Genomic DNA, 23,813 nt, shown 5'->3' with positions numbered 1-23,813 from the left:
CTGAGCTTTGCATTTAAAGAAGTAATAAAATCTCCATGTTTCAGCTTTTTAGGATTGAATTTAGTTTCCAAATCTGGTATTTGAAATGTCCAGGTTATTTCTATAGTGAAATGCTCACTTTTTCAGAGAAAATATTTAAAAATGCTGTGGTTGGATCGGATGTGATTGCATTGGAAAGGTGTACTGAAAGTGGCAGGGATCCTATGGGAAAAATAATATGTGATCATACAATTAAACGTTGTATCACAATGCATACGCACAATGTGTCTTAATATAGGTGTGATAAATGAAGGGAGGGGAGCTCCCTTTTATGGACACCTAGCCAGCCAGCTAGTTATAAAATCCCTCTTAGTAGCTTTACCTGTAAAGGGTTAAAAAAAAAAAGTCCACAGGTAAAGGAAGGGAGTGGGCACCTAACCAAAAGAGCTAATGGAAAGGCTAGAACTTTTTTAAATTGGGGGAAAAAAAATCTTTCTCTTTGTGTCTGTTGTTGTTCTCCAGGGAAGAGGGGAACAGGGCAGCAGTTATGCTGTGAGAAGCTGAAGGCCAGGTATGAAAATCATGAGACTCATACCTAGAAATTTCTTATTTGGAAACTCAGATATGTAAGTACATCAAAAATGTTTAGAAAGGTGCGATTAGGTTAATGTCTTTTATTTTGTAAGGCTTGTGGACTGATCTGTGCTAACCCCAAATGCTTTTGTTTTGCTTGTAACCTTTAAGCTGGACCTCAAGAAGCTTATTCTTGATGTTTATTTTTTGTAAGCAGGATTTTTAAATCTAGTAAAAGTCTAAGATCCAGACGTATTTTCTTTCTTTGTTTTTAAATAAAAAATACATTTTTTTAAGAACAGGATTGGATATTTGGTGTCCTAAGAGGTTTGTGCACATATTTTTAAATAGCTGGTGGCAACAGCTGATTTCTTTGTTTTCCTTTCTCGTCTCTTCCCTGGAGGGGGGTGAAAGGGCTTGAGGGTACCCCACAGGAAGGAATTCCCAAGTTCGTCTTCTTGGGTTCCAAGGGGGTTTTGCATTTGGGTGGTGGCAGCATCTATCCAGCCAAGGTCAGAGAAAAACTGTAAAGTTGGGAGTTTAATACAAGCCTGGAGTGGCAAGTATTAGTTTTTAGAGTCCTTGCAGGCCCCCACTTTCTGCACTCGAAGTTCCAGAGGAGGAAATCAGCCTTGACAACAGGCAACCTCAATTCTGCAATTTCCTAATTTCCCATGTGGGTCCAGGGACAGAATAAGCCCCTGTCCTCCTGCATGTCCTGCAACTAAAAGGAGGTTGCATGGAGAGGGATGGGCTCTGCCAGATTAGAAATTTGCCCAAGACACACCATATGATGAGCATGTCCATACCAGATTGATCGCAGTGGGAGTTGATAATGACCGCGCCATTCGTCTCCCACCAGGGTGGATGTGACAAGTATACTATGGGTGTAACCTTAACAAAGAGAATCCATAGAAGAGATAGCATCACCATAGCCACATGGAATGTAAGGACATTGAGACAAATAGGGAAGTTGAAAGAACTTACATATGAAATAAAACAATACACATAGCATCTCCTAGGAATCTCTAAGGTCAGATGGAAGAACTTTGGAGAAGTACTAACGGAAGAAGGCCATGTACTCTATTACAGTGGAGAGGACAAACATGTCAATGGTGTAGGATTTCTTGTGCATAAAGATATCAAGAATGCAGTATTAGGATGCCGCCCAGTGTCCAGCAGGCTTATTTCCATCTGCCCAAAGGCAGTACCTTTTAATATCACAGTGGTACAAGTTTACAGCCCTACAACAGACTACGACAAGGAGCAAATTGAAGATTTTTACAATCAGCTTCAAGACATCATTGATAAGGTAAACAAGAAAGATATCCTGATTGTACAGGGAGATTGGAATGCTAAGGTGGGTACCATAGGTTCTGACTCCGTGGGTGCTGCGGGGCTGGAGCACCCATGGGGAAAAATTATCGGTGCTCTGCATCCACTGGCAGCCAAGCTTTCACCCCCTCCTGGCCTCCTCCTGCCCCAAGCACACTGTGTTCCTGTTTCTCCCCTTCCCAGCACTTCCCGCCCACTGCCTAACAGCTGTTTGGTGGGGCTTAGTACTTTCTGGGAGGAAGGAGGAGGAGTGCACTATGGGGAGGAGGCAGAAAAGAGGTGGGGCAGGGATGGGGATTTGGGGGAAGGGGGTGGAATTGGGGCAGGGTGAGGGTAGGGCAGTGGTGGGTCCAGCAGTGAGGTGGGTGTCAAACACCCCGGGGGCAGAGGAGAAGTGGTGACTATGGTGGGTACTGACGCACAGAAAAATTGGCAAGGATTATTGCAGTCCTTTCTGTAATGCAGTAACCAATAAGAGAGGATTGAGACTTTTGGAGTTTGCCAGCTATAATAATCTGGTTCTTGCAAACATGTTAGGAGCACATAAAGCAGCCATACGATCAACATGGCATGTGCCTAATGGTCTACATCACAGCCAGATTGACTACATCATGGTGCAAAACCACTTTCATGCTGGGATTAACAGAGTTAAAACAAGAAGTTTCCCCAAGTGATCATGACCTTGTGATGCTCAATTTTTGGCTGCGACTAAGGAAAATCATCAGACCAAAGTTCACCAGAACTGAGTTTGACTTAGCAAGACTAAGAGACCAAAACATCGCAGCGTCATTCCAAGCAGTGTTTGGCCGAAAATTTGCCCCACTGCTTGCTCTCGAGGAAGATGTAGAAACAATGACCAACAATTTCAATGCTGTAATGAATGAGGCAGCAATGGACATCCTTGGGAAACATCGTAAGAAGACAAAACCATCAGTCACAAATTAAATACTACAAATGTGTGACATTAGAAGAGAACTTAAGAGAAACAAGAACAGCATCGAGGGAGCTGATAAATACAGAGTGATTGGCAGAAAGATCAAGAAAAGAATGAAGGTGGCCAAAGAGATATGGAGTGTAAAGCAATGCTCTAAAATTGAAGAGTGTATCAATAATAAAAATAGCAAACGAGCCTTCCAGATTGTAAAAGATCTGACGAAGGAAAGATGGACCAAAGCTAATGCAATTGAAGACAAAGAAGGGAACAGTTTTACAGAAGAAAGGGACATCATCAATAAGTTGACAAATTACTGCTCTGATCTATTCAACCACCAGAGAAATGGAGATCTTAGTGTCTTAGGCAGCCCAAATTCAACAGAAAAGGACAACTTTCCAATACTGCATGAAGAAGTGGAGACAGCTGTGAAATCACTTAAGAACAGAAAAGCTACAGGTATTAACAACATCCCAGCTGAACTGATGAAATTCAGAGGAGAAATAGTAATAGATGTACTCATCAAGAGCTGTAACAATATCTGGCAGACTGGTAAGTGGCCTTCCACATGGACACAGTCACTAATCATCACTCTGCCAAAGAAAGGCAACCTGCAATTGTTTCCAAATTACTGGATCATAAGCTTAATTAACCACCTCAGCAAAGTGAAGCTGAAAGTCATATTGAACAGACTGAAGCCACAAGCAGAGAGTATCATCACTGAAGAACAGGTTGGCTGTTGTGCTGGAAGAAGTACCACAGAACAGATTTTCAACCTTCATGTTCAATGTGAGAAGTACTTACACCATCAGCAGGCCATCTACCACGTCTTTGTTGACTTGAAGGCATTTGACAGAGTATGGCAAGGAGTTCTCTGGGCAACCATGAAGAAGTACGTTGGTTGTAAGCTTATTCTTACCATTAACCAACTGCAGGCCAAGGCCAGCAGTACAGTTCTTGTCAATGGCATAATAGGAGACTGATTTCACACCACTGTTAGAGTTTCTCTATACTAACCGCCAGATCAGCAGGCAGTGTTCAATGTATCAGGGATCGATTTATCATGTCTCGTCTGGACACGATAAATCGATCCGTGAATCGATGCCCATACTCCAGCTTGGCAGGAGGAGAAAGCCGAGTTGATGGGGGAGCTGGGACAGTTGACTCGCCGCCAGGAGGACAGCCAGGTAAGTCGAACTAAGATACTTCAACTTCAGCTACGCAAATAGCTGAATCTTAGTTCGAACCCCCCACTAGTGTAGCCCAGGCCTTAGAGCCTGGCAATGCTGCCTTCTTTCACCCACATTGTTCAACATCTACTTGGAGTGCATAATGACTGATGCCCTTAAAGATCACATATGCACAGTCAGAACTGGGGAGTGATCAATCTCAAATCTTCAGTTTGCTGATGACACTGACAGCCTGGCAAGCAGCAAAGATGAACTTCCCAACCTTGTGAAATGATTGGATGAAACCTCTGCAAAATATGGCATGGAAATCAGTGCAGAGAAAACCAAGCTGATGACAAACAAATGTGATGGGATCAGCTTACATATCACTGTCAGTGGACAAGAGCTGGAGACAGTGAGGCGGTTCAACTTTATGGGGGCAATCATCACTGATGAAGGATCCAAGGCAGAAATTCTGGCAAGAACTGCACAAACAACAGCAGCAGTGGCAAAGCTAAAGCCAATCTGGAGGAATAAGAACATCTCTCTGGAATCCAAACTGAAACTTCTGCACTCATTGGTCATCTCCATTTTTCTGTATGTGTGTGAGACATAAACCCTTACATCAGAACTTGAATGAAAAATACAGGTAGTAGAGATGAAATACTTCCATAAAATCCTGGGCATCTCCTACTTCGACCACATCACTAATGAAGAGCTCTGCAACATCATCACCCCTCTTCCCCCCAAACCTTCTCTTGCCCCCTGCAGAGGCCTGGGGCCATTTCCCCACCCCCTCCCACAGAAGAGCTGCATAGGGCACCAAAATGGCTAATGATGGCCCTGTATATATAACAAAATTGAACAGGGCCTGGTGGTGAGAGGCTACACCAGGTACACACCACAGTGCCACATGAAAATTAAGCAGCTCGGGCAAGCCTACCAAAAGACAAAGGAGGCAAAGCGTCTCTCTGGGTCAGAGCCCCAGACATGTCGCTTCTATGATCAGCTGCATGTGATTCCAGGGGGGGACCCTACCAGTACCCCAACACTTTCTGTGGACATCTGCAAGCTGACAGCCTCAAGCAACACGGATGAGGATTTTGTGGATGAGGAAGAGGAGCAGGCAAGTGGAGAATCCATTCTCCCCGGCAGCCCGGATCTTTTCCTCACCCTGGAGCCAATACCCTCGCAGCACCTATGGTTCCTGGACCCTGAAGGTGGAGAAGGCACCTCTGGTGAGTGCACATTTGTAACGACACTACACAGGTTAAAAGCGATTGTGTTTAATGTTTGATTTGCCCTGAAAAATTGGGATGCATTTGTGGCCAGTACAGCTAATGGAAAAGTCTGTTAACATATCTGGGGATGGAGCGGGAATCCTCCAGGGACATCTCCATGAAGCTATCCTGGAAGTACTCTGAAAGCCTTTGCAGAAGGTTTTTGGGGAGGGCTGCCTTATTTCGCCTTCCATGGTAGGACACTTTACCACGCCAAGCCAGTAGCAAGTCGTCTGGAATCATTGCAGCACAAACCATAGCAGCGAATGGTCCTGGGTTTTGGTCCCATTCATGCAACATTCGGTCTTTATTTTTCTGTGTCAGCCTCAGGAGAGTGATATCATTCATGGTCACCTGGTTGAAATAGGGTAAGTTTCGTAAGGAAACATTAATAGCCTCTGTTTAGTGATCCCAGACACATTAGACCCCAGGCATACTGGGCTGTTTGTGCTTGGCTAAAAGGGATCATCCCAGAGAATAGCTACATAGGGGGTGGGGAGTGCTGCACATCCAGTCCAAAACCACAGCCCTTCCTTTTAAATGACAAACAGAACCAGCATTAGTTACTGTGGGAAAGGAGGGCACTGCAGTTTGAAACCAATCCTACGTTATGAACACAGTAGAAGCCAACCCCATGTACTCTTTGGCTTACCATGGCTGTCACACTAATAACCATGGTAGCTGAGCACTTATTGCTATTTCAGCCTTAACTCTTTCTGGCGTTCATTACCATAGTATTTGAGTACTTCCCAAGTATTAAAAGGTACATAATATCCTCCCTCACTTCCTTCTGAGCAGGCAGGAATAAATATTTGAATAGAATTAAGATTTGTTTGTGTCTGTGAAGGTGAGACAGTAAGTGAAACAGACAGGTAATTACCAAGGAAAAATTAAATAAAAGAAATACTCACTGTCTGTACCAAACTCAATGGGCTCACTCCATTCCCCCCAATTCTGGCTTATGCGACAAATATCTCCTTTTGCTCTGATTTGCAAGGTGTATTTTTTTTCCACATTGTCATTCTGAAATGTGTAGCTTGTTTCTGTTACCTAGAAACAAAGCAATTATTAGTATTGTTAATTATAATAAGAACAACATGTATTATGGTAGTGCCTAAGGGCCAGCCAAGAATGCAGCCCCATTGTGCTAGACACTGTACAAACACAGTACTTGTCTTCATTGTAGATGTAGATGTTAATAACATGCAAGTTTTCATTTGTTGATCCCAGCTTTACAAAGAGTATATTTGTGCCTGCTTATGGAAACAGAACATGGTTGTGACACACTGTACCTCAAAAAGGCACCAGGAAACCCTCATATTCATCATTTATATGTGGTTGTGATATTTCATACAAAGCATGCTATATAAGATATTACCATAGAACAGTTTTTTCAACCTATAGGTCTGTAGACTTTGTCTAAGATTTCCAAAGGGGTCTGCATGTCTATGTAACCTTTTTTAGGGGTCCATCCAGATAACATAAATCCTTGAATCTGACCTAACAGTTTGGAATACGATATATTTAGGAAAATCGATACGTAAAGATACCTTGTAGTATGCAACTGTGACACTAAGCCAGTGAGGGTTAAGCAGTGAGCAGCCTAAGTGACCCAAAATCAACCTTAAGGACATATTAGACAAGTATTGAAATGGTAAACAGGGCCGTTCCTTGTAGATAGTTATCAAAGCCATGTTAAAGTAGACTAAATTCTTTGAAATGTAAACCAGCATTGTTAGAGAATTAAAAGAAGATACTGAGTGTATTTGTCTGTTTACTTAGATCTTGTTAGGTGTTAAAAATGTGATGAGATTAGCCTGTGGATGCTAAAGATCTGTTCCTGTCTGTTATTATATTCTGTTGATTCAGGGATGAAAAAGGAATATTAACATTTAGATGAAATTTGGGGTGTAATAATACCATTATCTTTATTTCTCTTTGAAATTTGTAGTAAACTACCTATGAACTACTTGAATGGTTAATTACCTTATGCTATTGAATGCAGCTAGTTGTGTGCCTAGGAAATAGAGATTTACTTCAAAGCAACAATGTATATTACCTATTCTTCATCCAAGAAATGCCTGCTGTGTCATAGCCTGCTAGCGAACTATAAAAGAACTCTCAGATCTGCTTAAACTTTGTCAACAGAAGTTCAAGCCGCAAGACTGAGATCTCCAGATATCCTGGACTGTCCTTGCAAATTCTTATGAAAGAATTTGCACAAAATCTATACACGGACTGGCCATTGGACTATAACCTATTAAACTGATTCTGGAAAGACTTTTTGCAAAACAGAAGCTCACTATTTCTGCTATGAAACTGACCTAAGACCTTTCTTCATATCTTATGTATAATGATCTTGTAACCAAAGTAACTTTTTATTTTGTTTTTAAATAAATCTTAAATTAGCTAATAAGAATCGGCTGTAAGCGTGTACTTGAGTCAAATTTGAAATATTCATTGATCTGGTGATTAATGTGTCCAGTGTCCTGGGATTGGAAGAACTTCATATATGGTGAATAAGATTTTAAGTAATCCTCACCATATTTGATAGACATGGCTGTCTGTGTGGGAGCCAAAGGCTGGATTGCTTAGGGGGAAACTCTATTTTAGCTTCTTGGTAAGCAGTATGGTATTACAGAAGATGAGTGGTCTAATTTGGTGAACCTAATTAGAAGAATAATCCATCGGCTTTGGGGATCGTCTGCTCCACTCTTTGCTGTTGGCTTTGATTGAGCAATCTCTGTATGGCCCCTCCAGTGATCATGGTCACAGCTACTTAAGTGTTATACTGACACCAAAACTATTTAGGAAGTAGTAACAATATTTTACACTGCACTAGACTAAATGCTAAGCTGAGACAAGACCATATTTTAGTATGGGAAGAGAATAGTTACCGTAGGACACTCATTGCAGCTTTCCTTGGGATTGGCCTGCAAAACAAAGAAAAATCTTTATTATTTTATAATTTGCTTTGTTACCTTGTAATAATCCAATTCTTTCTTTCTTTTCCTTTTTGATTATTTACTTGCTTGCTTGGGTCAGAAGAAGGTGCAACTAGAATTTACAACGTCTAAGATTCCAATATAATGCAATAAGTTTCTTCCTATCACATACAGATATCCGGGGTTGTAATTAATGACTGGCAAACCTGGCGAGTCTGCTCCAATAACTCGCCCGAGTTTGGTTTCTTATTCAAAGTTTGGGCTTCTTGCATTTCAGGTTAAAAAAGAAAGGAAACATCTTTCTTTCTTTCTTACACAAGCAATTGCCTGATGCTGGTGCTGAAATAAAGTCTCCCTCACCCTTGCCCTGTTTAACTGTGACATCACAAAGGAAGAGGAGACTGAGGCTGAGACTAAGGCAGGTTTCTTGGGTGCATATGTGGCTACTCTTGCTTGCCTTTTGTTCTTTCTTCTGTAAGCATGGTCTGAGTGAGTTTTCCCCAGACATGTCATGATGCACCGAGAAAAGGACTTCAGGAGGAAACAATGTTTGCATAGACATATCTACTTAGTATTGTGCTTAGCATACTCTAAAGGGGGGAGCCATCCTAAACAGAACCTCACTTGCTAAGCAGAGGGTAGGGATGCCAAATCCCAGTCATGAAAAGAATGAATGAGGCCAGATGTTCCTACTATGTGGTGTGGACTCGGCTCAAAGAGTTCTGGATATTATTTGACTGTAAATATGAGCAAATGACCCCCATAAATGGAGAAGAGACAAAGTCTCAGGGAGGCAATCAGTACCTGCACTCAAGAAGGAGTGCTTGTATCTAATCAAGAAGAATCATCAAATGGAGGAAGTGCAGGACCAGCTGTTAGAACCATGCAGGTACTATCAGGCCATGTTGCAGTAGGCACATGGCATCCTCCATGCATGACACCTAGGGAGAGAAAAGGCATTGGCTCAGATATTAGCCCACTCCTACTGGCCAGACATGCACTATGAAGTGAGAGAATGTTGTTCGTCCTGCCTATAGTGTCAACTATCTAGCAGCAGAGGGATCACCAAGGCACCCTTGGTCCCTCTGCCCTTCATTGTGACCCGCCTTAAAAAGAATAGGGGTGTAGATGGTTGGACTCTCAGAAAAAACTGCAGCAGGGCATCACTATATGCTAGTGATCATAGACTACACAGCCAGGTATCTGGAGGCTCTTCCTCTCTGCTCCCCAAATGCGTCAGCTCTAGCTCCAGAACTCTTGAAGCTCTTCTCACAGGTAGGGTTTCCCTGTGAAATATTAACAGACCAAGGGATTAATTTCATTTCCCAACTGATTCAGGAATTATGTTCCATTCAGAAGGTCAAGTATCTGAAGACTTCGGTGTCCTATCCACAAATGGCAAATCTAGTAGAACAGTTTCATAAGACCCTGAAGGGGATATTGATGCACTTTGTCAGCGACAACTCCAAGCAGTGGGACTGGCTACTCCTACCACTTCTATTTGCCAAAAGGGAGATCCCACAGGCTGTGATGATGCAGTTCTGGTGGGACCCAACTGAGAGTGCTAATTCAGGACAAATCGCTTAAACAGGGCAGTTACAGCCCAAGGCTGGGGTTTTTCCACCTCTAAGGCAAATCAAACCAGCCAAAGAGGACTTTGGTCTCACCTCACTGGCTAACCACAACTCACATAAGCAATTCCCTTAGACACTCCAGTTTCCCAGTATCTCCACCAGTGCCAATCGTCCTGGGGATGAATGGTTATGAAAACCAACACCCCAATAAAAGAAAAAAGGTTCTCTCAATCCCAAAAAATCAAGCCCCAGACCCCAGTCAACATACAAATTAGATCTTACCCACAAATCACGCTGTTACCAATCCTTTAGAATCTAAAATCTAAAGCTTTATTCATAAAAGGAAAAGGATATAGATGAGGGCTAGAAGTGGTTTAATGGAATCAATTATATACAGTAATGGCACAGTTCTTAGTTCAGGCTTGTAGCAGTGATGGAGTAAACTACAGGTTTAAATCAAGTCTCTGGAGTACATCCCCTGCTGGAAGGGGTCATCAGTCCTTTGTTCAGAGCTTCAGTTTGTAGCAAAGTCCCTCCAGAGGTAAGAAGCAGAATTGAAGACTAGATGGAGATGAGGCATCAGCCTTTTATAGGCTCTTCCCAGGTGTAAGAACACTTCTTTGTTCTTACTGTGGAAAATTACAGCAAAATGGAGTCTGGAGTCACATGAGTAAATCCCTGCACACTTTGCTGAGTTACAAGGCGTATCTGTCTTCTCTCAATGGATCAGTTGTGTAGCTGGTGGTCCTTAATGGACCATCAAGCAGGCTAGGCAGAGCTAACACCAACTTGTCTGGGGTGTCACTCATAAGCACAGCACAAATTTGAAATACAGACAGTATAGAGCCAATACTCATAACTTCAAATACAAAATGATACATACATATAGACAGCATAATCATAACCAGCAACCTATAACCTGGTCTTAGACACCTTATATGACCTCCTTTACATTAGATTTGGTGCCACTACAGGACCTTGGTTGCAACCATGTTCTATATGGTCCCAGATTATATCAATAACGTCACACAAGCCTCTAAGGGGTTTTCTCCATCTGAGTTGCTATATGGTCACCAGCTGTGGGGCATGTTGGACCTGTTGCAAGAAGGGTGGGAAGAAGATGATTTGGGGGCCTTAAACACAACCCAATATATCTTTCAGTTAAGGGAGCAATTCAGAAACAGAAGAATGTTTGCCAGAGAGAAGTTGAGGAATGTCCAGCACACCCAGGAACAAAATTACAATAAGGGGGCTACGGACTTTTCAGCCAGGTGACCGTGTTCTTGTTCTTCTGCCTTCAACCAAGTCTAAATTAATGGTCTGATGGCAGGGTCCATTCAAAGTGGTCACGCAGGCAGGGCCCGTGGACTATGAGATCAAACTACCCAGGAAGAGGAAGGAAACCAAGGTCTACCACGCAAACCTTCTCAAACCTTGTAGGCATGAGAAGCCCTGCTGATAATTCCTGTTCCAGCAAAACCAGAATTGGGACCCCAGGCGCCAAGCGGCGAAGCTCCAGCAACAGTTCCAGGGGGTGAAGGATTCTCCCCTGCACAAAGGAAACAAATTCTCCCACTAATTGGGGACTTTTTTGCAGTGTTCTCCAACCACCTGGGGAGAACACAGTCGGTTCAACATCACCTAGAGACTACCCCAGGCCAGGAAGTCCAAGAGAACCCTAGACCCTTATCACGAAGGATATGGGAAATGGTCTGAGAGGAAGTACAAGTGATGCTGAAGATGGGGATGATAATAGAATCCAAAAGTGAATGGAGGTGTACCATAATTCTAGTTCCCAAGCCAGACGGTATGGTTTGATTCTGTGTTGACTACAGGAAGGTCAAAATTCTACACCTACCCAATGCCAAAGTTGGACAAGTTATTAGAATGCCTGGAACCAGCGAAGCACGTGAGCAGTATTGACCTGATAAAGGCTTACTGGCAGATCCCCTTGTTCCCTTGCTCACAAGTTAAAATGGCTTTGTCCACCCCTTTTGGGCACTCTCAATATAAGACCATGTGTTCTGGCCTCCACGGAACTGTTGCTACCTTCCAATGGCTTATGAATAAGATCTTCAGTCCCCACCATCAATATGCTGTGGCATACATCATCAATATCATCTACAGTATCATCTGGGAATTTATGGCATTTATAAGAGGTGTTAAAAATTCTATAGGAGGTATGACTTGCAGCCAACCTGGCAAAATATAAGGTAGCTGTGAGTGAAGTGACCTATTTGGGGTACTGCGTAGGAGGTGGTCGATAAGGTCTAGGCACGTCCTGTGCTCCAGACAATGAGGTAAGTCAGACATTTTCAGTGCTTCACCTGGCAGGATATTACGAGCGGTTTATCCCCGACTTAGCCTCAGTCACAGTCCCACTTATGGACCTCATAAAAGGAAACAACTCTAAGAAAATCCATTGGCATGGGAAGTGCAAGGAAGCGTTCAGAGAACTGAAAAGATGAATATGCCAGGCAGCCATGCTTTTTTTCTTGGGAATTCATACTATACACTGATGCCTTGGACATCAGTCTCAGCACTGTCCTTTCACAAGACTTCAAAGGGGGAGAACGCTGTGTCCTTTACCTAAGTAGGAAGCTGTACACAAGGGAAAAGTAGTACTCCGTTATTGAAAAGGATGCATTCGCTATCCAGTGGGCAGTAGCAGCCCTCAGGTATTACCCGTTGCACAGTACCTTTTCTCTGATACGAACTCTTGTTCAACCGTATAGTTTCCAAGTATAATACTACATGGGAAAAGACCATGCTAACGTAGATTTATTTTCACAGATTGGGGATGGAGAGAACTCAACCTCAAATGGGTTTCCCATCTTGAGGGGTAGGGTATGTGAAGGGACATGCCTTCACCCTCGTATGGAAGAGGCTAACTTATCTCTTCTGTGCCTGTTCCATGCTAACAAGACACACTTGCAAGGCTTGTTCAGCCTGGAGTGGGAGGAGCTTAAAGGAGGGAAACCTACCACAGGAAGGGACAGTAAAAAGGAAGAAGGTTGCTCCAGCCCAGGACTGTTGGCAACAGAGGGAGTCCAGCTGAGGAGGAGACAGCCACAAGATGCACAGCTCCGGAAGCCACCCTGACTGATTGTAAAGCAATATTCCCCAGAAAGAAGGGTAGAAGGTAAACCTCATGACAGGGCAATAGATTCTGAGAGACTGAGCCCTTAAAGCTAACTCTCTAGGGGCTGCCAGAGAGGCTGATCCTTGTTCCAGCCAGACCTTCCCCTCTTGTAAAGGGAAGGGAAGAACAGGAGCCAAGCTTCAGCTTGTGAGTGGTAGGCATAAGAACATAAGGCTGCAGAGAGATTCCCCAAAGGCTCTCAAAAGGAGAGTAGAGGGGTTAAATGATGGACAGTGGGACTCAGGGGGATGTACTTCAGATTTCATTGCTAATATTGAGGGAACGAGGTACTGGCTTTCTAACCTGGTAGAGAGAGAACAGGAGAAAAAGACTCTAACCTTGGTGGAAGGAAAAGTCAATGGGTGGAGTCCAAGGGTGCTGGAACCTTTGGTGAAGTAAAGGGGCCAAGGCCAAAGTGCCCCCTTCCTCTTCACGACTGGCTGCTCTGGTGGTGAGCCAGCTGCCCTCTCTTCTGACACCACAAGGTGGGCAAAAGGTGTAATTGCAGCATCACTTCCAGCAGAATCTAGTATTCTGAGGTGAAAAAGAAATCTGTGGGGGACATGAATTCTGTGTTTATGTTTCTTTTGTTAAAAGGGGTGGGGCATGGCCCTGGCCCTTACCACTGCCGGTGCCAGTGGAATCCACTGACTTACTGGTGTGGAAGGTCATAAAAGAGACTTGAGAGGTGCTGATATGAGTACATGCTGGCATAGAGAAAGCCTTCTGATTTTAGGGACACTGGGATACAATAGTCCACCACTGCAGTCTTAGAAGTAAGGATTTTGAAGATTAGGTTGTAATTTTTCCTTTTTCCTATAAGTGGATGAGGAGAACTTGATTTAATGATGCTATTTTAGCACTGACTTCAGGGAAGTTAAAAGATGTTCTGAGTTGGTGGGGGGATGGAGGAAGGAGAAGCAGATGGGGAGTTTTGGCCTAATCGGGTCCAGGCAAGGCAGCTAACCTTTAGGAAAGTGAGGGATGGTGCCGGAGGCTATTGCATTGTGGAAAGAGGAAGGCTGCCAGAGACAGGCAAGATGTTTCCTGAGAGAAAGAATGCAGTCTTCAAGGAGAGCCCAAGAAATGGAGATGGACCCAAGCTGCAAAGTTCAGAGAGAGGTCCCAAACTCCCTAAAGCTGGAGGATGACTGGATCTAAGGTTTTAATCTGGGTCTCTCTTTACAAGGAAACAGTTAACATCAGACAGTCATGCTGAAGCATAGCATAACAAAAGCGCTCTCATTTAGGATTCTAGGCTGCCATCATGTGGTCATTTTATTTCATTATTTCAAAGATATAGTAAGTTAAATCTGCTCATCCTGTGCACTGTAGTAGGACTGGTAGACTGAAGATCTAAATTTCACTTTCAACAGGATTAAATTCCTCCCTTAATTTTATATAATTATCCTTTGGTCTGATACTCTGCCCTTTTAATTCATATTTTCCTTTTATGCTCTGGTACGGAGTTCCTTTTATATAACATCCAAAGGCACAATCCTTAAACCAATGGGAGTTTTTCCTCAGTAAGTACTGAGGGCTGGTCTGCACTGAAAAATTAGATTGATCTATCTACATCGTTCAGTGTGTGAAAAGCATACACACCTGAGTTCTGTAGTTAGTTTGACCTAATCTCTGGTGTACACACTGCTAGGCTGATGAATTATTCTTTCAAGCTAGCTACCGCCTCTCGGAGGGCTGACAACTACAGTGACGGAAAAGCCCCATCAGTTGCTGTAGGAAGTGTCTTCACTACTGCAGCTCCTAGAGAAGCCCTGAGCCCTTTATAGTTAAACTATTACCTTCAGGCATCTTTTACTCTTAAGTTCTCTAATTGAATACTTTATTAACTGTCTAGCTTTTACCGACATGCTTTACTGTTTAGAGATGGAAACCCCATTGACCAACTTCAATCCTGAGCTACTCCCATCAGAATCAATGAGAGCTTTACCTTCTTTTCCCAGGGCTGAATTTGGGCTTATGAACATCACATCACAGCCTTGATTTCACCTTGATCCAAGTCCCAGCCAGTTGTAGTAACCCAGTGCACAGGTAGCATCACACTAGTTGAATACAGAAGGCATTAAAAGGTTGGTTAATTGGAGAAATTCCTGTCTCCTGGAAGAAACTCTTACAATCAATTTATCTCATGTGTAAGAAAAGTATAGTCCATACAAAAAGCTACTTTAAAAGAACGTTAAATGTGCAAAGGTGAAGCTCTGAAAATGTCAAAGGTTGTCTGTACCATAGTCTTTATAATGGAAACACATAGGAACATCCTTGACACAAAGGATACCTCCTGCCAAATGCCATCTATGAAATTACACACAAAACACCTGTGTTAAAAGAACTTTATGTTTACAAGGTCAGGCATCAAAAATTTAGGTACCACAAGAATTGAAGTGCCTGTGCAAACTTAATTTGGTCCCTTTGTAATATGCATTATGATACAGTCTTAAATTATTGATCACTACCAGATCAGCACTAGAAGGGGATGGGACACTTTACCAGTGAGTTTCACAGACAGTTGCTGATGGCAGAAGAATGTGGAGACTCTGGGATCCTGGGTTTCATTGCAGGCTCTGGAGCTGAGTGTTCTTTACTGGACAAAGACTCTTCTGCCCATTGCCCACAAACATGACCCATTCTGCCCTTCTCCCTCTAACCTATGCAAGTCCTGTAGACCCCAACACTGGCTGCTTATCCCAGTCCCATTCTCCTCACCTAGTCAGTCCCAGTCTCCACTCTTCAGACTTCTGATCCCAATCCCAGGCTCCTTGCCTAGTAGGTCCTAATCTCATCCATCCAGAATCCCACTCCGAGTCTCCACCACACCCAGTCCTCGTTTTCTGCCCTGCTCCCAGACTCAGTCTTCTCCTTGCCCAACCAGTCCCAGGTCCTTGTCCTGACTTCCTGATCTGCCTCTCTCTCCCTGCACCCTCTAGTCACCCCTCCACACACTCACATTCCTCATCCCTGATGGTTCCAGGTCCAGTCTTCATTCCTGTGCTTCTCATCCACTCTATGTCCTTACTTCTCATGGTTCCTTGTTCCAATTTCTTTGCACAGCCAGTTCCAGTTCACTCCCTGCACTCCAACTCATTGTCAAATCTGTCTCTCCTCCCCACATAACCCTCTTTCTCTCTCCCTCATTGGTTCCTAGTCCAAGTCTCCTTTCATCCAGTCTCAGTTCCCCCCTCCTACTCTCTTTCTTCCGCCCAGCTATTTTCCTCTCTGACTCTGAGACCAAGTCTCCTTGCCCAGCAAGTCCCAGTCTCCTCCCTGCAGGGTCCTTGTCCCAATCTATTCCCCCCCAGGCCTCCCCTACAATGCCTTAGGTTGGGCTCTTGTGGTCTCTGCATTTGAATCAGATGGCCTCTTCCTCCTCCACTCTGGCAGAGCACCAGCAGTGGTGCACTGAGAGCACAGGAAAGGCAGATGCTCAGCTCCCAGTTCCAATGTCCAGTCCCACCTTGCCTGGAGCAGCTGGGAGCAGCCATAACCTCATAGCCCTGTGCTGGAGCATGCTCAGCAGCTCTGTGGGAATGCACACATGCACGGTCTAGTCAAAATTAGGAGCTGTGAGAGGCTCAGGTATGCTCAGGGAGTCCAGAATTTAGCAAGTCTCTACTGAGCAAGTGGAAATTGTGATTTTTCAAAGGCTTCTCACCTGGTCAAATTTGGGCAGATTTTCACAGGGATTGTAAAAGGCACATTCTGATACAAAGGACACCCTCTGCCAAATGTCACTTGTCCAAAGAATGGGGGCCTTGAGTTTTCAAAGACAAGATTATTAGAATTTTTTTAATATTGAAAAACTGTATTTTTCTCTGGTCTTGTTCTGAAACATTTTGGCTAATATTTGCTATGGAAAATTTCAGCCCAAATAGTTGAAGTTTGGCAAAATTATAAGTAATCAAAACCAAGGTCTTAGATGGGGAAGTGTCGGGCAACCTTAATAATAGGTGGTGCTATCAGCCTTGCCTATAATATTGTACGGGTTGTCATTGCACAAAGACATATTTGGAGGTGAGGATGAGTTAAATTAGTGAATCAATCATCTAGTGACCTGCACTTTTAGGGATAAAAGCTTTAAAAAGCTATTTTCACATCCCAGGATAATGAATGGCATTATAAGCTGGGGTTTCACCCATTCCAGTGGACAGGAATTTGTAGTGTCTAGTTCTCTCCACTGTCTCTGTGGATCATGCTGTTGGATCTGAGTTCAGAAAAGTAATCGCTGAGTTAGGGTTAGCAATGATGTAAGAGCAAGTGTAATGCTGGTGAGAAACAAAAGTAGTCAATAGAGTGGGCACAGAGAGTTGCAAGTGCTGAAAGACAGTTATGAGGACAAGGTTGGCAAATGAGGCAATAAAGTATGTAGCGTGTAGGAATGGCTGGATCTAAAAGGACTGCATGACAGATGGGGAAAGGGAGGTGACTCATAGTGTAGAAGAGGTTGATGTTTGTCTATATATTATAGATTGATAAACAGAAAATATATATTCCTAGTGAGAGTCATTCAAAAAGTTACACTTACATTAGTTTTCTTATTTCGAATGTCAATTTGATACTCAAAGCATTCATCTCCATTTCTTTCCATGTGGCTTAGCTGGGGCTGTTTCCATTGCACTATACACTCTGCTCGGTCTTCAGAACAGCTTACAGTGATATTTAATGGAGGAGTGAGTTTTTCTAGAATAAAATAATCACTATTACATCTGATAAAGAGTCAGCTTTTGATAAAGAATCAGTTCACATTTGGAATTATATCTTTGCAACCACAAGGGCTAGAAACAGTTTAAAAAAAAAGAAAGATAAAAGCTTATTTCTGGAGCACAGCTCTGAAACAAATGCAAGCCCTTCTCCCAGTGAAGAATGGTCCACTCTACTTGTAGTAAAAATGGAAATTAAATGGAAAGAAACTTTTTCCTTATCAATTTCATATAGTGCGATGTACTCATCGTAAAAGTGAATCTCTGATTTACTGCTGGACCCATTCACCAAGAAGTAAACTGTATTTTTAATGTCTTTCACATCTTGAAAACTGCATGCGATGTGTCTTCCAGGTGCATCTCTTTTGTAATGTGGACACTCTTGTTCATTTTCTTCCCTGAATATACCAAAATGTTTCAGTTAAACACGAGAAATGTCATCTGTCAAATCTGAATTCAAAACTTCTTTGAGCCAATGAAAACTCTTTACTTTGAGTATTGCCAGAAAAGAAAATATTGGGTATCTTCTGGAGCATTCCTGCCGGCCTCCCAAGTACAATTCATGAAGGAAATGTTGTAAATCACGCAGGAGAAATTTTCAACAGAAGTTCCATTCTTGCCTGGAAACCAAGAAACGTTACATGTGTATTTATAGATTACCAACTGGTTTTGTCAAGAAGAAGAAGAAGAAGAAGAAGAAGAAGAAGAAGAAGAAGAAGAAGAAAGGTGAACTACTGGTACAAGCAGGTACAACTCTGCACACACTGGGTCAGACCCAGAGAGAATTTGAGCATCTGCAACTTGTATTGATGATTTTAGGTCCCTAAGGATTTAAGTGCCTAATTTTAGGCACTGAAGCTTGAAAACTTATGCATTCTATTAACCATGGTGATTAAATCTAGTTGTCATAATCATTAAAAATATGACTCAGTTTGTATTAGTCAGCCAGAATGAGGTTCATCTTATCCATAAATTGCTTCAGAAGACGCCTAATGTGGTCATTGTTTTATTTTGCTACGCACCATTTTAACCATCAGTTTCTCTAAGAGATTGACATAAGAAAAGCAATTATATCACACACAGATGTTTCTTTCCTGGAAGTTACTGTGCAAAAGTGGACCCTTCCTCTGCCACAATGTCACTATCACAATTGAGGCCACAGTTTGTTACAAAATGGCATAATTGGAGCAGATTTGCAAAAGCATTTGTAATAAAAAATGAAATCAATGATAACTTCTAGAATGAAATGTATTCTGACGTTTTCTTTTCTCAAAATATTGCAGATAGACAAAACTTTTCACAAACACTAATACATTACCTTGAGGAATGAATCTGCCTTCTCCTGAATAGAAAGTGTGGTTGTACGTTGCTTGAACTTGAAACAATGCCCCTTTATGTATAGGCTTAGCTTGGCTCATGCTAAACATGCAGGTTTTATTGTACACCTGAAAAATAATATGCACTTGTATTAATCCTTTGTTTTTCCTTCCCAGTTTTAACTGTTTCTAACTATGGGAAAAGTCCAAACTTAAGTCAATTGAGACCAGTAGGATGTCTCACAGTGTGTAAAGTTAAGCAGAGGTGTAAGTCTTTTCAGCATTAAGGTCTTTGTTTGCACAGTTCCAGCTGCATGAATTGCCTCTCATATTTCTGCAGAGAAGTCTAGGGGATCTACAGAGAGAGGTGCCATAGGGTTCAATCAGTAACCTTTCCTCTAGTGCCCTCCCACCTGACTCCATGGAATTTCTTAACAAAGAATTTAGAAGCTTTTGCAGGGATCAAATGATTGTAGCAGCAAGCTCCCTCTGGAAAGGCAAGGGTAGATCTGCATCCAGAGGATTCCCTCTGTGAATGACTTCCTGGGGAAGGTTCTGAGCCTGAATGTTTAATAGTTTCCCCATGAATTTGCAAAACTATTGTATGCATTATCAAAAGTCTTCCAAAAGTTTGTTGTTGTCCCAAGAATTATAAAATGTTTGCTGTCTGTAGATTTGAGCAACAATATATGTTAAAAATTATTGAAACAATTTATATTCTGGAGCTTATCTTCATACCCAGAAAGATTAGCAATGTTGGCCTTAATTCACTACTATATTACTGCAGTTTTACATCCAACAGTTACATCAGAATAAACTAGAGTGGCACAGACAGGACTCAGGACCATCATTTTTAAATGAAAAATTCTCAAACACCAAGAAATCAGCGTTATGATCCCCTTTGAGATCATAGTCTTGGAAAATGAAAATCAGTACATGAGGAAGCTGAAATGTTGAAAATGCATCCTGGTATATGGGGAAGGCAGCTCCTATTTGAATGTAGAATGGAAGCAGTAATGACTCATAGAGTTGTAAAGGTAAGGTTTTATTTGTTCTTTTTAAAAAAATGTAAACAGGAGTCTCTTGTGTTTATCATGCATTCACAGCAAGAGCTATATTCCCTGTGGCCTACTCCCCATCATGAGATTTGACCTCTCCCTGGGCAGAATCAGTCTCAGAGTAACTAGCTATCTTAGGTAGTGATATGGCCCCCATCACTGTAGCATCTGATTGCCTCATAAGCTAGTGAGTGTTTCCATTTCATAGTTGGGAACTGAGGCACAGAAAGACTAAGTTACATGACCAAGGTCACACAGAAAGTCTGCGGCAGAGCAGAGACAAAGTTAGTGCCCTAGCTCCTAGACCATCCTTCAGCTCTGAAAGGTCTCACTTGGCCAAACACAAGCAAGCCAAACAGAATTTGGTAATTTGGTAATCTGCAGGGGCTGTGCAGAAAAGGGTTGTGTGACAGTTTGGAATCAAGGGCCTTCTGCTTGAACACCCCTTCCCTCCCGTGGATTCTCAGGAATTTGTGTGTATCTGAGGATCTGGCCAAATCACCAGCTACTTCTATGTGAGGGCAAACCCCACAGCCAAACAGAAAAGAGGAAATTTTGCAAATGAATCATTCCAGACTTTCTACTCCTCTACATGGCTTATTCCTGCATAGGGAACCTTCACACACTAAGGTATCCAGGAAGTTCTAAACAAAACCTTTTCCTCCTTGTTCCAGGCAAACATTTCAGTAAATTCTCTAATTCTCAAAATAAGGCTAACACCAACAGTGCTGCTGGCCAGTCAGAGAAAGAGCAAGATGTAAAACAAATAAAGTTGCTCTCTGACAGCCACTGTCTCCAAACAGTCCTTTATAAAAAGATATGCTGTCATCAGGAGGACGTTTGTGCTTTTTCTATATCTACCAGATGCAGTGGATCACAAGAATGTGTGCTAGGAATTTCTTTATTGGATCAGACCAGTTATCCATCTGACCCCGTCTCCTGTTTCTGAGAGTGGCCAGCAGTCAATGCTTCAAAGAAAGGTGCCCGCTAAATGAATGAGCTCTATATTATTAGAAGATTTCTCCCCCTATAGGTAGATATAGACTGATCAAGTCACCTCTTAATCTTCTCTTTGATAAGCTAAGTAGAGCGAGCTCACTAATGGCTCAGTTCCCCACACTGCCTCTCTTAGGTCAGTGGAAGCGCTCCTCATGAGGACGCGCACCACTGACCAAGGGAGGCTAGTGTGGACATGTAATTACTGCAGTGGCTATAAGTCACCCTAATATAGGTCGACTTACGTTTGTAGTATAGATATACTCTAAGTCTTTTCCAGCAAAGCAGGTTTCCCAGACCTCAGATCATTCATGTAGCTCTATCCTGAACTCTTCAATTTTCAGCATCTTTTGAAATGGTGACACCAGAACTGGACACAATATTCCAGTAACAATCTCACCAATGCTGTACACAGAGCACCCTCTGCCTATTCAATATTCTCTTGCTTATATTTCCAATAATCGCATTAGTGCTCAGAGTATGTCTACACAGCAGCTGGGAAGTTTGTCTGCTCATGCTGGAAATTATACTCATGCTATCTCTGCTCAAGCTAGCATCTAAGAATAGTAGTGGGGCTATGGTTGTATGGACAATGGGTCAGTCTAGCTGCCTGGAGACTGGGCAGGATTGTATTTGTGTGCCTAGCCCAATATGTCACCTATGCTGCCAAAGCCAGACTGCTATTCTTAAGCATTAGCACAAGCAGAGCTAGGGTGTGAATATGTACCTGTACTAGGAACTGCACCTCTCTGTTGCTGTGTAGACATACCTGTGGCACAGTGTTGCACTGGCAACTGGTTTTTAACATTAACCCAATATCCTTTTCAGAGTCACTGTTTTCTAGGATAGAGTCTCTCATTCTGTAAATGTGACTACATTCTGTGTTCCTAAGTGTATAACTTTGCATTACATTGCATTAAAATGCATGTTGTTCAAATGATCCCACTTCCTCCAGTCATCTACAGCTCTCTGTATAACTGACCTATCCTTATTATGTACTATTCCAACAGTTTTTACCAGCATTAAATTTACATTTTTTTCCAGATCATTGATAAAAATATTGAATGATGATAAAAATATTGAATGACATTGGACTAAGGGGTGTTTCTAGTTGGTTCCTTCAGATGCTGTACCTCACTGGGAACCGAACCTGCTGTAATATATATAATAAAAGTCCCCAAGAACTCTGGAAATATATTGTCATTTTCTAGGTTTTTGTAATACTACAAGTGATACGTACACCTCCACCCTGATATAATGAGGTTTCACCTATAACATGGTAAGATTTTTGGATCCTGAGGACTGCGTTATATCGGGGGAGATGGTTTATATGTTTTGTCAATAGATGGAGTAAATAAAAGGAAAAAAAGTACAGTTAATTATTCTGTTAATAAGTAAATAGAAAACTTACCGTTTTCCATACTACTCTCTTGCCTACTTTCATAGAACAGATGTATTCAGTAACAGTGACACTGCTGTCCCAGGTCAGCTTTAGTTTTTCGGGATTCAGCGTCAAGTTGGCAATGGGTGAGGATGATGAGTTTGCTGAAAGTTTTATGAGTTAATATCAGAGAGAATGCAATAAGATTTTTCAAAGTTTTCAAGTACAGAGGCTAGTATTAAGCAGGCCTGCTATGACAACACATAGCATAACTGGATGGGCAAATGTCCAGGTGAGTGAGATGAATTAAACCCAGTCTTTTAGATTATCTCAATTAAAGTATTATACTTACACTCTGTATACAAAATGACAGCATGTAACCTAGGAAATAACATGACGCAACAAAGCATGGAAATAAGTCCTAGAGTGGCAGCCATCCTCTTGTCCTTGGAAATAGACAGGAATGAAACCTACAAGAGAAGAAACAGATGCCAAAGCACACTTAGGTTTCTGTAAAGCTTGCTTTCTTTTAAGGATAGAATCAAAGACTGTTTTAATTAGTCACGAGAATCAGTGAAATATATCACACATATGCACCAGCAACAAGGCCCAGTAGCTAAGGCATTGTGCTGCTACTTAGGAGACTGGGGTTCAGGCCCCTTCTTTGTCACTTTGACTTTGGGCTGGTTGCTTAGGTCCTCTAGTCTCAAGGCACACACTTATTGTGGTGCCTCGCCACTCAGTAGAATTCACAAACTCTGGGTTAGGCAACTAAGCTTTCTGTACAATGCATGAGGAAGCCAGCTGCCTAAGAATGGGATCCATGAAAGCCTGCATGCTAGGAACCAAGCTGGACAATAGCCAATAGCAGATGCAGAGGAGAGGGATGTGTTCTGCTCCTTTCAGGGAGTTAGATGCCTAAATCTAGGCTGGAAGGGAGCACCTATCTCTGCTTGGGATGTGCAGCCATGTACCCTTCTCCTGGAGTCAGGAACCTAAGCTGTTGTTTGCAAGAATGGCAGAAGTACCCTCCTAATTCTACACAAAATAGAGGTGGTGGTAGCTTTATAACCTTTAGCCCTGTGGTTAAGACACTCAGGTGGGAGATCCCAGTTCAGTTCTTCCCTCTGCCAGATGTGGAGAAGGGATTTGACTTTGGGTTTCCCACCTCTCCTCTGACTGCCCTAATCGCTGGACTGTAGAGTCAGTCACAAACTCTCTCACTCAGTCTCTATTTCATTTTTTAATTATAAGAACATAAGAACGGCCATACTGGGTGAGACCAAAAGTCCATCTAGCTTAGTATCTGTCTACCGACAGTGGCCAATGACAGGTGCCCCAGAGGGAGTGAAGCTAAGAGGCAATGATCAAGTGATCTCTCTCCTGCCATCCATCTCCATCCTCTGATGAACAGAGGCT

At 42.5% G+C, this 23,813-nt stretch overlaps 1 protein-coding gene across 4 annotated transcripts in view; it reads right to left on the bottom strand.

The window, feature by feature from the left end:
* Positions 1–5,577: 5,577 nt before the first annotated feature.
* Positions 5,578–23,813, bottom strand: part of LOC115655820 (granulocyte-macrophage colony-stimulating factor receptor subunit alpha-like) — a 32,525-nt gene continuing 14,289 nt past the window's right edge. For all 4 annotated transcript variants that reach the window (XM_030571714.1, XM_030571741.1, XM_030571722.1 and 1 more), the window contains 9 exons: positions 22,747–22,864; positions 22,425–22,558; positions 18,962–19,088; positions 18,134–18,263; positions 17,866–18,041; positions 17,469–17,623; positions 8,165–8,200; positions 6,179–6,317; positions 5,578–5,621 (listed from right to left, as the gene is read on the bottom strand). In XM_030571714.1, coding sequence (XP_030427574.1) covers positions 5,608–5,621; positions 6,179–6,317; positions 8,165–8,200; positions 17,469–17,623; positions 17,866–18,041; positions 18,134–18,263; positions 18,962–19,088; positions 22,425–22,558; positions 22,747–22,864 — 1,029 coding nt within the window. In that variant the 3' untranslated portion in view covers positions 5,578–5,607. The remainder of the gene's footprint in view (positions 5,622–6,178; positions 6,318–8,164; positions 8,201–17,468; positions 17,624–17,865; positions 18,042–18,133; positions 18,264–18,961; positions 19,089–22,424; positions 22,559–22,746; positions 22,865–23,813) is intronic.

The sequence above is a fragment of the Gopherus evgoodei genome, chromosome 1 (genome assembly GCF_007399415.2).
Source record: "Gopherus evgoodei ecotype Sinaloan lineage chromosome 1, rGopEvg1_v1.p, whole genome shotgun sequence".
Classification (NCBI taxonomy): domain Eukaryota; kingdom Metazoa; phylum Chordata; order Testudines; family Testudinidae; genus Gopherus; species Gopherus evgoodei.
The sequence above is the reverse complement of the archived record's forward strand: the minus strand, read 5'-3'. Positions and strand labels throughout refer to the sequence as shown.